Source organism: Acanthaster planci, linkage group LG18 (genome assembly GCF_054643075.1).
Source record: "Acanthaster planci isolate LZ-2023a linkage group LG18, COTS_SCS, whole genome shotgun sequence".
Taxonomy (NCBI): Eukaryota; Metazoa; Echinodermata; class Asteroidea; order Valvatida; family Acanthasteridae; genus Acanthaster; species Acanthaster planci.
In genome coordinates this window covers 1,594,211-1,611,519 of record NC_141794.1, presented here as the reverse complement: position 1 = coordinate 1,611,519, position 17,309 = coordinate 1,594,211, and the positions used below count along the sequence as shown (strand labels likewise).

Here is a 17,309-nt window from a genome sequence, read left to right as displayed (position 1 = left end):
TTTTATTTCTTATAGGAATGGACACTCAGGTTATATTGGCGTAGCCTGATTGCCGGACAGATGTCGTCGCTGAATAATTCCCTGTAGTGCCGTAAAGGTTTTCACCGTAATAACGCGTAAACCGCATTACCACGCAGTTGATGCTTTCCAGATGGAACTGAGGGGCAAAAACCTTTCGGACGGTTGTGAAGTTAGCTCGCTTGCATCGCAGTTTCTGTACAAACAGGGTCAAAGTTTTAAGACTGCATGCGGTCACTTAATAAAAATCCATTCTTGCAACAATTGACGTATAATAGAACACTACAGAAAAATAGATTGGATTGACGTGGGAAAGGTCGGTTATTTGGGAAGTATCTTTGTGAACTTCGGTGCAGTTGACCCCGTCTGGGGTCAAGGGGTAGGTGCATATTAATTTTTGCTGCCACAGTTTGTTAACTTTCCCCAATGATTGTTTTTGATCAACGGGGCAAACGCTCCCATTCATGGGTCCAGTTTTCAACTAAAATGGGACAAGGCCGACTGAGCTACTTGGAGGAATGTAGTTTTTACTGTTCAAAACCTAGTGGATAAAAAGCTTTGATTTTTCCACCCCGGTCTGATGAGATCGCATCAATTATTATACTTGTGCAGGGAGACTAGAATTTCGACTTGTAGTCTCAACTTGACCTCGGTGTGTTGTTGATGCCAAAGCCGGGCCAATACTTTTGAAATCACTTTGTATCGTTTAAATGATTGAAAAGGATTTGTTCGCCGAAAATTAACTCGATCTGCGATCCTGGAGATTTTGTGGACAGGGACGAAGATTATTGGCTTTAATACGCTTGCCCGACTTCGAGGATATCGTTGGTCACAGAGGGATTACTCTTGTTCCGGCCGCAACGATGGACACAGTGACCCTATCATTGATGAGGTCACCAGGCCGGTGACTGTGACAGGCCGGTATGGTCAGAGTTGGAGAGGTTATGGTCTTCCAGATAGAGAGCTGCTTTTCTTTCTTTCGTTAGTACCATTAAGACTACCTTAAAATCTTACCCATGCTGATCCCTTGTAGCGGCCCCTGTTACGGGCGATATGAGCCCCCTTTAAACGCTGTACGGCAACCGTACGTGACCGTTGAATACGCGGCCCTATGCGGGTCATCTCGACTTCGGTTTCCTTGAAGTTCAGGTACGTGCGTGGCGCCATCTGTCAAACAACACCTTTTTAGTTCAGTCTTCTTTTGGGAATTTAAGAATTCATCCGAATAGTTTGTGGAAGTGCAGTGCAAAAACAAGCTTTTATTTCCTCTCTCCTCAAACCGCAAAATGAACGAGGAACGTGGTTAATGATGAAAGCAGGTGGGATCGATGGCATGGCACCGTTGTTTCGAGTTGGGGGAACACCATTTTCAAACAATTGTTCAACTGTAGTTCAACTCAACACTGAACACTTACCTGGGTTAAATTTTAACCCAATGGAGGGTAAAAACTGCAACTGCAATAGCTTAGGTTGTTTCAACCCAATGTGGGTGATTGAAATTACTTACTGGTTTGTTTTAACCAAATAGTGGTTAATATCCATTCATTGTGTGGATGGAAAATAAAACAGAAAGTGATTCTCGTCCCAAAATTGGGTGAACACAGCCCATATTGCAGTAAGTTCCACCCCTCCTTGGGTTGCAATTTAACCCAGGCAATTTTTCAGTGAAGGGAGATGCTTGGAATGTATTTTCATAATATCGTTTGGGAGCGTTTTTATTTGTTTTTCAGCTGAACTGGTTATCTGATCTTTACCAATTTCGTCGACAGGAAATCAAGCTAAATTGGAGACGAGAACGGAAGTCTGTTAAATCCACCCAGTGAGGTGTATCACGCGGGGCCACGCCCCTCCCAGCTCTTTGCAGACGCGGTTCTAGTTCCTTTTGGGGGAGAGGCGGCCTTGGTCCCTTCCTACGTGACGTCACCTCTTAACTTTCGCTACTGCTTTTTTCATTTTTGCAACTAGCACCCCCCCAACCGTACCTGGCTCTAGCAATTTGTAGTTTCTTGTGTTACCCTGCTCACAATTCTAGCAAAGATAAACTCTATCCAGTCCACGGAACTTAAGCCCCCCCTCCCGCAAAGTGGAATAAATCTAAATGTAACTGCCATGATGCCCGGAGATAACGCTGACCACCTCTGTGAATAATCACTTCTTTGCTTGGAATTTTCATTCTTTGGAGTTACTTCGCTGGTGATGCAAATCCTAACGAACAATCCCTATTTTCATATCATATTAGGCGTACCACCTTCCTTCCGATCATCGGTCCCCAGAAAAGATGATATCATCATGGTCGAGAACCAATGCAAGGTTAAAGATAGCATCGAAGGAAAACATGCTTTCTCTGATTTTATCTGTTCAAATAAATCTGGAAGCATCCAAATCGAACGCAGTGTCATTTGTCTTCAGAGCTCAACTGTAACACGCTTAAAAGGGCTTTTTTCTGTTCATGCCAAGATGAGAATTCTGAATGTAGAATATGTCATATTTATTTGAACAGATAAAATCAGAGAAAACATGTTTTCTCTACAGGTGCTCTTGAAAAGGCTCTCGCTGGAGATAAACCGCATTTATAAAATTTATACTTTCACTTGTACACTTATAAGCACTGCCTGTGTATACAGCGTCCACTTCGGCAGGTGCACCATGGACGTGATTTATTGAAAATGTTAAAGGTTTTGCAAGTGCAGCCGGGCTCATCAATGATCGTGACGTGTTTAAGAGCGAATAACGGTCTTGCTCATTTTACGCGTTTAGCCCTCAATAATTAATCAAGTATATAAAAGGAACTTCAGGATTCCAATATCGAGGGATGTTGATGTCTTCTTTATAGACGACTAATAGATCACTATTCGTGAATATTGGTCTTCTAATAAAAACATAAAAACCTCCTTGATTAACATACAGTTTTAGCTCAGCGATCGACTTAGTGTTTTTGTCTTCCTTGAAACTTCGGCCTACCTTGACCAACACCCATCGAGAGGATTTAGAGGCTGGAATCGTCTGTTAACAAGTTTGACCATCACAAATTGAAAGTGACCGCACAGTTTGGATAAGTTCCTCCAAACGAATATTCCTTGGGGATTATCCAATTTCTTCATTTTGTTACTAGGTCAATCATCGCGTCGTTTATTGTCTTCATGCAGGGGTGCAGGCTTTTCAAAGACGGGCATTTTTCGTTTCTGATGCTCCCATAGTTCGCAGGCGCTGATGGCCAACACGTCAGTCGGTACGCCGGTTCCTAAAGGGTGTGCAAGTCTTATGAATATAAATTCCATGACGTTAAGTTGCGTCCTGACCTTTGACCCCCCCCCCATTTCAACCCACTAGCACTTTCACCGTAGAACTACAAAACAGAATCACAGGGTAAAACGGTGGGCTGCAGGCCTTCCCTAGATTCGTTTCGATCAGTTTAAGTTGAAAGTGATAATGTCGTCGATAATCAAGTTCCAGCCGAAGCGGACCGGAACTAGTCGGGTCGGGTTCCCAAGGGTCCTGCTTGTGCTCACTACCTGAACTTTGTGAGGGGAAAGAACAGTTCAAGAGTTCGGATGCGAAATAATTTTTCCGCTGTCACCTTTTGAGAAAATTCAGCTTAAAACTCATATAGGGCAAACTACTTGAAACTACTTTGAATGTTTCAATTTAACAAGGAGTTTGAATTGCTTAGGAAAGATAACTAAATTTGGTAGATTTTTCTCAAAACAGTTTAATACACTTACAATAGACTTTTAAAAATCTGCACTAACTTTTTAGGCCCTATACGGCCTCATGAAAACGCTCGGGTGTTGATGTTGCAACTGAAGCTTATGTAGAAAAAAACACCTGAAATGTGACGGAGATTAAATCTTCAGTCAAACGTTCAGATATAGATCAAGAAATGTACGAAAAGGTGGGAGGAGGTGGGTGCCATTATGCATAGAAACAAGAAGCCACAAAATAGAAATCACAAGTACATCTGGACTATACCGCTTTTCTTTTTGCTAGCGCCCTCAAGCGCTTCAAACCCACCAATCACTGGTACCCGTGCGAAAGAGGAAAATAGGTGATGTATCAGTACGCAGTATTAAATAAGGACACCAGCGGAATTTCCGGGACTGTTTCTTTGTACGGCTAGTTCAGAAAATACTCCAAAAGCCATGAAAAACTGAGAAGTTGGCCAACCTTTTCAAGAGCAAACACCTCAGAAGCTTCCTATACATATTTGAGAAGTGCGTATTGTCAAGGGGATTTACTAATATCTGTGTAAGTGTTTGAATGAAGCCTGTGAATTTACCATGCCTATTCGGGCCTGAACCGGCGTGAACATTCATGTTGAAATCACGCCTTGCTGTGTGGCCCAGCACGCATTGCAGGCATAGGCCTAATAAACATCAATGATCGTAATCGCATTCGTACAAATGAAGGCAAGAATATACATTACATGTAGCCCAGGTTGGACGACGTCTACATTGCATTGCGACTAACGTCCAGGGTATAAAAGCTCTCCTTACTATGCAAAATTTTTTTAACAGTTTTTCTCACATTTTTTTACCTGGCGAAGACGGCTCAAAATGTCATTCACAAGTGCCTTGTACTTTGTAGACCCTCCTCCCAATTCCATAAATGCTGTGTTGAAATTACTAAATACGCCCGCGAACAACGTATTTTGCAGGAAAGTCTGGGAAACTCTGTGCTTTCCATCGCGATTCGCGATCTACATACATGTACATAGACGTTCGTCTAGCACGTGTACTCACACATGCGTGAAATGCATCATAACTGAGTGCCCCTTACGCATGCGCGGAAGAGCCGTGGGCGTGATGAAGTCACAGGTAAGGCCGTGTCCGAACGGGCTTCCAAAGATACAGCTAGGTCTATTGTCTGCTCTAGACAACATGCATAACTGACAGAATGTGGGCGCGGACCGAGCTTGGAGGTCTTTTCTTGCATGCGTTAATGAATCGCGGCGGAGAGTGTGGAGTTCTGCAGAATCTCCTGCAAAATACGTTGTTCGCAGGCGTATTTAGTAATTTCAACTCGGCATTTATGGAATTCAGGATACAACTTACAAGGCTTTTGTGAACGACATTTTGAGCTGTTTTCGTCGGGTAAAAATGTGAGAAAAAAATTTCGCATGGTAGGAGGACTTTCATACCCTGGACATTAGTCGCAATGCAATGTAGACGTCGTCAAATCAGGGCTACATGACATGTACGTGTACAGATTTGAAATATAGGCTCAATTGCAGAATACCCTGCTACCGGTACATATTTTGTCAAAATATGTAAAAATTGAAAATTTTATAAAGAACGGACAACTTCAAAGCTATTGAATCATACGTGAAATGAAAGTGGAACTTGACATGACTCCCAAGAAGGGAACCCAGGTTGTTATGTGCTCGGGTCACTACACTGCGTCATGCGAATTGATGCTACATGTACATTGTGTTTGCCACGATTAAAAAGTTTCGTTTTTTTTAGCAGACCCAGTGGCATGTCTGTTGAATCATACTGAAGAATGAGCTGAAATGGTGATAGAAAGTACAGTCAACTCTCGGTAATACGAGCTCGAGTTAGACAAGACTCCGGTTTAGATGAGCATATTTGCCAGTCCCGACTTAATTGTGCACATTCGTATAAGGGAAAAAAATTTGTAATACAAGCTCGGACGTTACGAGATTTCGGTTAAGACAAGCATTTTTTGTGCACTGGCCGAGTGCAAATCTATTGTTATATGTCTATTTAGCACAAGCTTTTTTGAAGGCAACTTGTCAATCAGCCAGTCCATTCAATTTTGAAAGGCGCTAATTTATGCATGTACAGGAGAACAGTGCTGCAGTTTTCCCTCACCGAATCAAGCCGTTTGTGTTCGGTGCTGCAAGTGAGACGAACAATAAGCGTTTGCGGTTCCCGTACCCAACGTAGAAATTCTGTGTGGTGGCTCTGGTACCACCTGAACACAAGTGAGTGCTGCCAAAAGTGCTACAGTGTTTAGGACAGTGGTGAACAAAAGAAATCTTTTGTTTGATTCCTCTGCCCCCCAAAAATTCCCCAAGCCCAAAGTCCCCCTGCCAGGAAACTAATAAAAATTGTGTTCCGTAACCAAAGAGCCGGCCAAAAAACTGCCTACCCTCTGTCTGAAAATCAATACCCGCTCCGCACCGTAACATAAAATTATCACCCCTTCCGATTTTGACATTTGTATAAATTCTCAATTGAAGAAAATCATGAGTAAACCGTGGTTTTCAGTCAAAAAATGTTTAAGAAAATAACAATCACAAGTTTTGAAGAAAAAAGTGTATCCCTCGCTAATAAATTTTCACCAAACCCACATGCCTTTCCAAAGTAAAGTCCAATATTTGCCCTCTGCTGTCCACACCACCAATAGCTGGTTCCTCACATTTTTATGTGCTACAAGCACAGCTGTGGTGTTGGTTACCAACTAAAATGTTAATGTACTTACATTACGTGCGTGCATGTGGATCTCATCACGGCGTGCGGGGCCCAGGACGTGTCTCTCCGAATCGACGTGACTGGTGGAAATTCCGCTTCCTCCATTCTTACATTTTGTAATTATTCTTTATTTCAAGTCTTTATTCGTTAAACTGTATGTCACTTCCATAAACAAACTTTTAAAAATCAAATTCATGTAACAAAAGGGTACTATGTGGCTTTAAACAAAAAGTAATGCACACTTGTTGTTGTACACCTGTACCCTTTACGTACGGTCCATTGGTGATACATATGTCAAGCAGGACGGCAGCTTTCGTGTAAGTCTGGATAATACGAGCTAATTTAGTAAGTCCCAAGGCCGTCGTATTAACGAGAGTCAACTGTACACTAGGTATACACACATACATGTAGTGAAACACAATAAACCAATCATGGGCAAGTGCATGCATAAAGATCAATTTTTAAGCCGGTAACGTGTTTGTTCTAGGCGGTTCTTTTCGCACCTTGGCAGCATTCTGAGATATGTGTAAGTCAACCCCATGATTTATGCTGCTTGTTCACTGGGGTTAGGCTGTGTCTAAGTAAGCAGTTCACGGTTAACATATCGTACGCCATCTTGTCAATGGGGCAAAAGAACACAAATTGCTAGATGCGAGTGCATAATCATCATGACTTGCAAGCACAACAGTTTTCGACTGATGTACGTGCTTAGCAACAGGTGTTCTTTTGGCTATGGATACAAGATGGGGCATAACACTGTGAAACTGGCTGCCATAGTCTCTTGCATACAATGTATGCAAGAGACTATGGCAACCAGTTCCTTTAGAGTCGTGTGTTACATGTATGTCTGGCTGCCGCCAACTGATTCTTTGAGCGGTCTTTGAGTCAAGCATCTTTAAACGGCTCTCAATATTTGGGACCACTGTGTTAATGAAATTAAAATTGTAAACCTTAGTAGAACTGTTGGCATAACATGCGTCTGAGAAAAAAACCCAGAAAATTCTTCCTGGAAATCCTACAAATTTGACCAGCCTTAGTTTGATGAGTTACATGTACAGTGGCTAATGTCAGGTACAAATTTTCATGGAATGAACAATCTGCCTTACACCTAAAAATATTATGTTAACTTGAACAACATTTAGGTTGTTATCTGCATGCATTGCCTCCAGGCACTGACCTTTTTGTAGATTTCTCATGTCACCAGTTTCAGTGGTTTGCTTTGCCATCTCTCTGATACAGTTTATTTGGTTCTTTCTATCAGATTAAGAAGTCAAGAGTCAATATGAAGTTGCCTCCCACTAAACTTGTCTTGACCTGCTCCGGCAATATTGCTGATGAAGACCTTGAGGAGAGATTACTCAAGATAAAGGCTACATTGGAGGATCTCTCACAAACAAGTGAGTTCTTAAAGGACCAGGTTTGATTACTTTTTTCACACCTTTCATCTCAACTTTGGGAGGCAAAATTAATGTGCAGTTTGGCTGCACCAAAACTGGAAATTGCTGACGTGACTAGTTTTGCTGGCCAGCTCTCTGAATGTACCACAAAACATCACCATGCTATTCATCTGTGACAGTTTTGAGTTTAGGCAAAGTGGTGACGTACATGTAGAGGCTGGCCCAACAGCAGTGGTCAGATATGCCATCCAAAATGCATCGCCAGACTGTACACACTTGATGAATGTGTTGAGTTTAGGACTCAAGTATAGACAACTGCTCGCTCTGTTTACTTAAAAAATAATGAGTGTACTTACATTTATAAGTTCGACTTCGTTTTGAGAATTAAAACCATTGTGTTTGAGGATTGATTTTTAACTGATTTAGGAATTGGTCACTGTGGATACATTGCCAAATGAATTTTAAAAAATTAAGAATACATGTACAGTACAATACCAGTGCATTTGTCACATAATTTGACATCCCACCGAAAGACCATTGGTGAAAAGGCCAAAGGATTAAACACAGACTTATGGACAACAGCATATTAATGTAAGTCCATGAAAAGATTAAGGATAATATGAGTTTTCTGTGTCATTTCCTATTCTTAGAAAAAAGGTTTTAAGTTACTTATGTACGAAAGCGGTTTTCTGAGCCATAAGTTGACAATTTTAATTTGTTTTCTGCCTTACAGAAGAGCACTCTGTGAACCTGTCTAAAGTTGAGCCATGGAATAGTGTCCGTGTAACCTTCAACATCCCACAAGAAGCTGCTGCTCGCCTCCGTGAACTTGCTCAGCGAGGTGACCCTAACTTGCACAAGCTTGGCATTCTGACCATTCAGGTTGAGAATGGAGAGACAATCTCACTGCCCCCGCCCCCGCCTGAGGCACAACGAAGCCTGTTCTCGCCGCCGCCACCGACTCCATCGGGCACACCCCAGCTACCGCCTGGCCCCCCTCTTGTGCCCCCATCACCTACCCCCGTTTCCTCGCCAATCATTCCTGTGTCGACTCCCACGCCAGGAACAATGGTCCCTGGGCATGGACTTCCGGGATCGGTGACAGCCCCTAACTTTGCTGTGCCTGGAGTTTCTCTCCAGCAGCTCACCAGACCCTCCCTCCAGGGACTACAAGCCCAAGGAGCAGCCCCCCTCTTCTCTCAGCAGGGAACTGGCAACCTCTGGAATTCCATGGGCGTATCCCAACAGCGCCCCCTTCAACCTCCAGCCAGTTTCTGGAACCAGATCCCACAGTTTTTCCCACAGGTCGGTGTAACTCAAGCAAATCAGCCACCACAAGTCATGCCAAGTGGCCCCCAAATTCCTCCTGTGTCACAGCCCAAGCCTCAGCCAAAAAAGAGGCGTAAGAGAACCAAGAAGTCAAACATTCAACCCCCTGAGCTGGCTGTAGCTGCAGGCCAGCCTTTACTACCACTTCCTCCTCAATTGCCGCCACTGCCGACTTCAAATACAAACACCCAGGATAATGCAGACAACTTGAGCACAAACAAACCATCAAATCTGACTCTACCACCAAGTCTTATCGACAATCCCATAAGTCCAAACACACCACCATCCACAGCTATGTCTACAAATGTCAGTACGACTGCACCAGTAGTTGCCTCATGTGCTTCATCAGGAACACAGTTCTCCTTCACAGACGTCCCAATGTCAAGAGGACTTGTGCCAAGCCCACAGACACAACAGCAGCAGCAGTTGCAGCAACAGCTCTTGCAGAAAAAGACAGATGTTGCTCTGACAAGCCCTCTGCTGGTCAATCTTCTTCAAAGTGATATTTCCGCCAAGCAGTTCCCTTTCTCAAACTCGTCAGGGAGCAAAACTACATCTACTGGGACTGACACTCCTACAACAGCACAGCCAGGGCCTCCAAGCCAAGACACAGTTGTAGCATCTTCAGCACCCGGTATTAATACTAGTTCACCATTTATAATAGGCAATGGTATCGGGACTCTTACAGCTTCAAACTCTGCCATTCCAAATATATCTCCATTTGTAACATCGCAGGGAAATGTGCCAGGTTTCATATCAACAGCAGGCCAGATTATCCCACCAAACACTCTGTTGCCAGCTCAATCAGGACAGCTGTCACAAGAGCAGCTGCAGTTTCAACTCAGTCAGTTGTCTGCTGCGCAACTTTCACAAGTACAGGCACAGCATGCTCAGTCCTTCCCTAGCCACTTGCCACAGACCCCAGTGGTGCCAGGTCAGAATCAGGTGCCTCCCAGTAACATGCAGTCCTTTCAAATGCCTGGTGGTCATCAACTGCAAGGCCAACTTTTCCCAGGACCCATGCCTCCTACTCAACTGCCCAATGCCAGGATGTCTGTTGGACCTATTGCAACTCCAGATCCCATGTCACAGAGTCAGATGAGACTTGGCGGGCCCATGTATATGGGGCACATACCTCGTGCTCCTATGCCATCAGATCGGACCCAGGTATCACCCAGTGACTCATCAGCGAGTCAGAGTAAAGGACAGCTACTTGTACACCCTGTGGGGCAGCTTCATCCTACATCTGCTCCCTTCACTTCAACAAGCAGTACCCCAGTACCTCCCCCAGTCAATCCCCTGGATACCTGGAATGCTGCTCCTAGTCCATCATTTGTCAAAGAAAAGCAAGAATTACACGTGGATCCTCAGGCAAAGAAGGTCGAGCAGCCAGGAGTTTCAGATGCTGGCGCATCACAGCCTAAGTCGAACCTGGAAAAGAATGGAGAGGATTCCAAGAAATCCACTGTCCCTGAACCAGCTGAAGAGGATGGTCATGTGTTTGATGAAGAGGCTGCACTTCTTGGAATGACAGAAGCTGAGAGAGCCACGATGGCAGTTGCAGCTATTATTGCTAAGGAAGCTAAGATGGCAGCTGATGCTAAAAGTGGAAAAGCCCAGCAAAGCAAGGAGACACCACCCCCTAAATCTGAGCCACAACTATCTCCAATCACATCCACTCCAGCTAGCACTGTAGCATCCAGTGATGGAATTCCTGCAATTTCTCATCAACAGCCCACTTCAACTCCCAATGTCCCATCAACAAGAACTTTCCAAGAAACTCAGTTTAGTCGACCAACTTCAAGAGGTGGGCCATCAGTTCCACCTGTTGCTGAAAGGAGATCAGCAAACTCACCCATTCGCTTGTCTCCCCCTAAGATACCAGAGGGTTTGAAGCAGAGACGCACCCCTCCATCGTCAACCTCCAGACCAGTGCACACCCAGCAGCAGCCACAATATGGGCCCATTCCGGGTAGCTCTCCATCCTCTATGTCCTCAGGGATTGCAGGGTTACAGACCCTAACGTCTAGGACATTCTCTGCTGCTGGACAGCCCTCAATCCGGGACATGGCATTAAGTAGAAACACAGAGCACAACACTCTTAGTCAGTTTCTAAGCAGTGTAACCCCTCCCACTGAAATTCTTCAGATGGCACCATTGTTCCGTAGCAACAAGCAGCAGGAGGTACCTCCTAAATCAACTCAAGGATTTCTGTCAGGCCCTACAGCTGTCTCCACTGACTGGCTTTCACTGCCCTCAGTTGATACTCCGAAGCCTCTTCCTCTTCCTGCTCAAATTGGTGCACGGACTCCAATGCAGCCTGCAGAGTTCAGCGCAGCCACTGAAAGAATGCTTGGCAGCATGCTAGACACACAGAAACCAAGTATTGGTAACATTGAGCGACCTCCAAATCAACCCAGAGTGATCACAACCGAGGGTATCAACTTCATGCACAAATTGGTTGGTAGGGCTCCTCCATCGAATCCCCAGAGTCAGCCTCCACAAAAGGATGCTCCAGCAGCGAAAAGTAACTCTGATGATCAGACCATCTTCAGTGATCAAACCAAAAAGGAAGACAAATCTCAACTCAAGGCACTACTGAACGAGATTGTCATCCCAGAGAAAGGCTCTTTTGAGAAACAGATCCTGTCAGTTGACTCAAAGGCTGAAAAGCCCCAGGTTACTTTGGCCTCCACTTCAAGCGACTCACTTAGACAGTCTAGCACTTTTTCTCCAACCACATCTCATCAAATGGACTCTTGGCTTGGACTTAACAATCAAGCAGTGTCACTAGCTCAGGGTGCTTCAAGGAAGCCTGATAGTGTATCCCTAGCAGGTGGCATCACTACCTTATATATTCCTCCACCAGTGATGGGACAACAGCAGCAGTTGACTACCCAATCATTGCCAGCAGTACAGCAAGCCGCTGTAAGCTCTGTCACTGCAACAGCATCATCTTCACTGGAGGCTTCTCATCATGGAAGTGTGTCGTTGCTCTCAGGCCTAGGAGTAGAAGGTCATAAGGGCCAGTCAGACAGTGGTATGAAAAGCTTTGTCCAAACAGCTCCACCCGTGTACCCCAGTCAGCAAATTGGAACTTTGCCTCAGGCCAGAACTTTGCCTCAGGCCGGACCGGCACAAATGGCTGAGAACAGTGTACTAAGATTTCCCCAACAGGGTCTTCTAAGCCAGGCTGCAGAGAATATGGCAAGAGACACACCTACATCCCGACCCCAACATTTCCCACCACAGTCTTTTTCTCCAAGTATGTTGGCAAAGTCACCAGTACCTCACCAGCAACCGCCTTCCCTGCCAGAAACCCCAATGACTGTTTTGGAACGAGCCCCAAAGATTTTGCTATCTCCTGCAACCCTTTCAACAGCTTCAGAAGAATTGATCAAGAGCCTTGGTGCCCATGGTACCATAGCCACCCTTCCACCTGAACCAGAGGCTCCTCCAGCTTCAGAAGCTAGTGGCACAAAGCAAGACAAAGGGTCTGCAGTAGAGCAACCTGCTCAACAATCACAGGAGTTAATTACTCCAAAACCCATCGAAGAAGCAGTCCCTGACTCTGCAACATCTCAAAGCCCCTTAGCACAAGCTCCTGTAAGCAAAGTAAGCACCATCCCCCAGTTAGAGGCTGCAGTGTCCATGCACCAGTCCTGTCACCCTCCAGCTGTGAAACCTGCACCATCAATTACTGCAACACAGTTACAAGCTGAACAGCAGCAAAGTCAGCGCACTGGAGTCCCACCTCAGGTTGCTTCAACAGAAAAAGAACCAGTAGCTTTAACTCCACTGGCCATCCCCACAACTACTTTCACTACAGCACCAGGGACAAATGCATCGGCATCACCAACCATAGCATTTCAGCAAGGGAATGAAATCTCCAATCTGACACAGACCTCAAAGTTGCCTCTTACACAGTTGGTTGGACCATTAAATACCTCCCAGCGAAGTACTGAAAGCCATCCCAAGGCTGACGTTCCAGTCATACAGCCACCATCGATGATCCCCAAGCAAATGACCGTTCAGACTCTACCAGCTTTGCAGGATTCAGTCTCACCAACAGGAGAAATGGAGAATGTTTCACCATCATCACAAGTGCCAGAACAGTTTCTGCACTCTCAGGCGATGGGATTGAAATCAAATTATCAACCCTATTCAGCCAATAACACAGCAATAGAAAAAACATCAAAATCAAGTCCAGAGAAGTCAAAGCAGCTGAAACTGGATGCATCAAAACCTGATGAGTCAGAGGAAGATGTGGCAACGCAACAGCTGCACAAACTTACGTCTCAACAGCCAAAGACAACGCCTGGACCTGTGGCTAGTTTTGGCTTTCCAACAACACCTCCAGCAACTGCTGCATTACCTGTTAAACCTACAGCGTTCTCATCAGCTTCTAGCACACTGGTACAAGCCCAGTCAATCATGGTCAAAACTGCAGCAATGTCTAGAACCTCTGGTTTCCTGAAGGGGGCAGAGCAAACAGCACGTTCTGCCCGATCAAGAACACCACCCAGGGCATCGCTCACAGCTCTTCCTCCAAACACTTGCAACAATGAATCCCTTGGAAGTGCTAGTGCCTTGCTGAGCTCCATCGCCAAGTCGGCTTGGACTGTCACCACAGCAATGGCATCAGCAGCAAAGGCTAAGGTGGTGCCAACCCCAAAGGCAACTGAGAAGAATCTGACGCGATTGAGAAGATCCCCTGAAACTCTCCCTGTGGCGGGAAAAATGGCAGGTGGGGAGAGGGATAGGGGAGTTCCTGAAGGGCAAGCTCAACAGAGTCGCACACCTCCAGCTTTAGGTGCTGCTAAGCAGGTGCCAAAGATGCCAGCCACTGAATCCTCTCTAGAGGCTTCGCTGCCTTCGCTGAAGAGTCAAGAGGATAGTCCACCCACGAGAAGTGTTGTCCGACAACAGTCATCAAATCTAGCACCAATAGTCTCAATTGAACAAGCAGTGAGCACTGTTGCTTCAGTATTCAGTGCTGCTGTAGGGACACCCTTGGCCAAAGATGCACAGCAAGTGCAATGCAGTAAACCAGGCAGTGAGTCTGCACCTGCCCAACCACTGGCATATTCTCAGATATCAAGCTCGCCATCAGCTTCTGGCTTGTCATCAGCTCCTCTTGTGCATCCACTGGAAGTTACATCATCAACAGCAGTGAAGGATTCATCAGATGGCAAGATCACATCTCCTCTTATTTCTCCACAAGTACAGCAGCTAGTGTTGCAGACAACAGATTCCCACAGTGATGTTCCACATCAATCTAAGACATTTCATGGTGTGCCATCTGTAGAGGAAATGCAGAAACCAAAAACTGGGGAGGAGACTAGTTCAAGAGGTGACCAAATAGTCCCGTCACAATGTGATTCAAATATTTTTATGTCAGTAGCTCCGCAAGGCTCTGATAACAAGACACCTCCTCAACATACTACCCCAGACATGGACTCAGTCCCCACATCAACAACTGTTTCTGTTCCCATGGTTTCTATTCACACATCTGTTGGAGAAGCATTAATGTCACCCGCAGTAGAGACTATGCCCCAGAGTTCCCTGAATCTCCTCGATAAAGTGCCGGTGAAATCAACCAGTCAACATCGAGAAGCAACCATCACGTCTATGAGTCTTGGTAGCACATTCATGTGTAGCGCTCACCAAGTTCCTGTGATTTCATCTCTGTCAGGGATGGAACCTGCCCTTGCAGTCTCAATGGATACTGGCATAAGAAACACACAACCACCACTTATTGAATCTCATAAACAGACTCACACCAGAGCAGTAGAGGAACCCCCTGCCAAACTGCCAAAGGAAAGTTTAGCCCCAGGAATAAAGATACAGGAAACACAACCCAATCAGCAAGACATGGAGGTAAAATCGGAGCCATCATCACTGGCAAAAACCAGTATTGCCTTACCTAGCCAAGATAAGAGCAGTATTGGGCAAGATGCCCAGCAAGGAGCACAACCTCCCTCAGTAACTGTAGACATTTCAGGTGCAACAGAGCAACTTGGACAATCAGAAGATAAGCAGGAAGTCTTACCATCAGACACTCAGCTTCCTCCAAGAGAAGTTCCCAGTACTCCTGAAGTGACAAGAAAGATTTCTCAACCTCTGCAGTCTGAGAGAATTCCAGAGGCTGTGCTACAGTGTGTATCTCAGACCAGTCTCGTCCAAACTTCCACAGAATCTCTCACAGAGAGCCTAACCATCAAGTCGGACAGCTCTCCAGAGCCTTCACTCTTAAGCAAACCTGATCAGATCACAAACCTGGTGGAGGAGGCCATTCAGGTGGACCCAGATAAGGGCAGTCTGTTCGAGAAGACTTCATCGCCTGGTGTTACTGCTGAAGCAACAAGCTGTCACCCTGGGCAAAAGAATCTAGCGCTCACAGCAGATGAGGGTGTTGAACCCTTACCCAGCCAGCTGAAGAAAACAGAAATGTTGGGGAAACCCCACGACAAGGAGCTGAGCAAGGATGGAGCGATCCGAACCGGGAAGGTGGAAGGTGACTTAGGTGACTTAGAGCCTCGGAGGACAAGACACACTTCGGAGGAAATTCCTGGTATGTCCACAAGGAGTCTGCGGAGTGGAAGGAGGTCCCCAGCAGAGCCTGTGACCAAAGGAAAGGAGGAGTCTTCTCCAACAACCAGAGGAAGAGGGCAGAAAGAAAAGGAGATTCCTGGCGAGTCAGAAGCTGATGCTTTATCAAGAAAGAGGAGTACACGTTCCTCAGGAAGGGGTGAGACAAAAGGTCTTTAACTTCCCTTTTAAATGCCTAAACGATAAGTTCAGATAAGGACTGTCTTGTAGAGAGGAAGTATCACATTGCATTTGTTAAGAACATGGTTCATGTTTGTCATAGTTTCATTTTCTTGACCTTGAGTTACACTTTCATCTCCCTCACCTGTACTGACCAGGATCTTTTTTTATTCTAATTCTCGTTCTTTTATTTTTAGATATGTATTATGGGCCGATCCCACAATATAAAAGACGCAAGACGAACCAGAAGTAGACAAGACTCCAACTTTAGTTTTATTCCCACAGCCATGCGGTTGGTAGACTGAATTGATGTTGCAGCATTTTTGGGGTGTGACTTGTTTCTGAATTATTTATTTGTCATCTTTTAGCACTTATTCAAATCTTGCAGCTTTTGTCACTTTACAAAAGTAAAGTGCATGCAGACAGTTAAAACAGATGAAAAATTGGCTTTAATAGCTAAAGCATGAGGGCAATACGTCAGTGACAAATTTTTTCAGAATAGGAGAGAACCTCACTTGTGAAAGGGACTTCTACAACCACACCTCTGTCTATTGCTGGCATGTGCTTAGGTACTTACAACCGCTTAACGACCAGGACTTTGCTTTTGATTGAAGATTTTGAAGATCTTGCCCCTGAGCAGAAAAGACCATGCTTCGTAACGCCAAAGAGTAAGAACTGGGTACCAGCCGAATTTCAAAGTGACTCAGAACTTTTTCTTGAATGATCCCCGAGTTTCAATTGTGTTCATTTTTTTGTCATGCAGATCGACATGGTTGATCGTGAAAGTTATTTTTCAAAGTATGGTTGTACCTGTAATTACAGCAAGGTAGTCTTGCTCCTTCCCAGTATGACAGCGTTCAGAGTGGATTCGGGAAACACAATCCAAAATGGCCACCTTGTAAATAAAGCTCACTGAGATAATTCCACTCTGTATGGAAGCCACACGAGGGCGCTGTTGACTGGAATTTATTGACATTGTTCAAATGGAAATGCAAAGTGTAGATACACGTGTATATACATGTACATGTATTATGGTTCATTTGGGATTTTGAATTCCACTGAAATTTTTTCTTTTTTTCTTTTTATGGGAGTATAGGCCATTTTCCTCCATGAAATACTTATTCCTTTTAAGTCCAATAGCAATTGCGAACTCATCATGTAAATACTTACTGGTATATTTGAAATAGGAAGTTTTGTTTTAGAATAGGAATACTTGTTACATATCAAAAAGGATTGTTTTTAAAAAAGGACTGACTGTAGTGTACATTATTTACAAGAGTGAATAAAATTGAAGATAAATGTATGCACCAAAGGGTTTGGAAGTCTGTATAATTTTATTCACTGAATTATCAAAAATCAT

At 44.7% G+C, this 17,309-nt stretch overlaps 1 protein-coding gene across 4 annotated transcripts; it reads left to right on the top strand.

The window, feature by feature from the left end:
* The first annotated feature begins 4,095 nt into the window (after positions 1-4,095).
* LOC110977825 (uncharacterized) lies at positions 4,096-17,261 on the top strand. Of its 4 annotated transcripts, XM_087148565.1 has the most exons (5): positions 4,096-4,263; positions 5,823-5,962; positions 7,714-7,849; positions 8,583-15,941; positions 16,147-17,261. In XM_087148565.1, exons 3-5 carry the CDS (start codon positions 7,735-7,737, stop codon positions 16,200-16,202), a joined length of 7,530 nt encoding a protein of 2,509 aa, XP_087004691.1. In that variant the 5' UTR covers positions 4,096-4,263; positions 5,823-5,962; positions 7,714-7,734; the 3' UTR covers positions 16,203-17,261. The 4 variants fall into 4 exon arrangements, with proteins under 4 accessions (XP_087004691.1, XP_022087994.2, XP_022088003.2 ...); XM_022232302.2 differs by lacking the exon at positions 5,823-5,962 and having other exon boundaries at positions 4,096-4,229; XM_022232311.2 differs by lacking the exon at positions 5,823-5,962 and having other exon boundaries at positions 8,583-15,929.
* Positions 17,262-17,309: the final 48 nt, after the last annotated feature.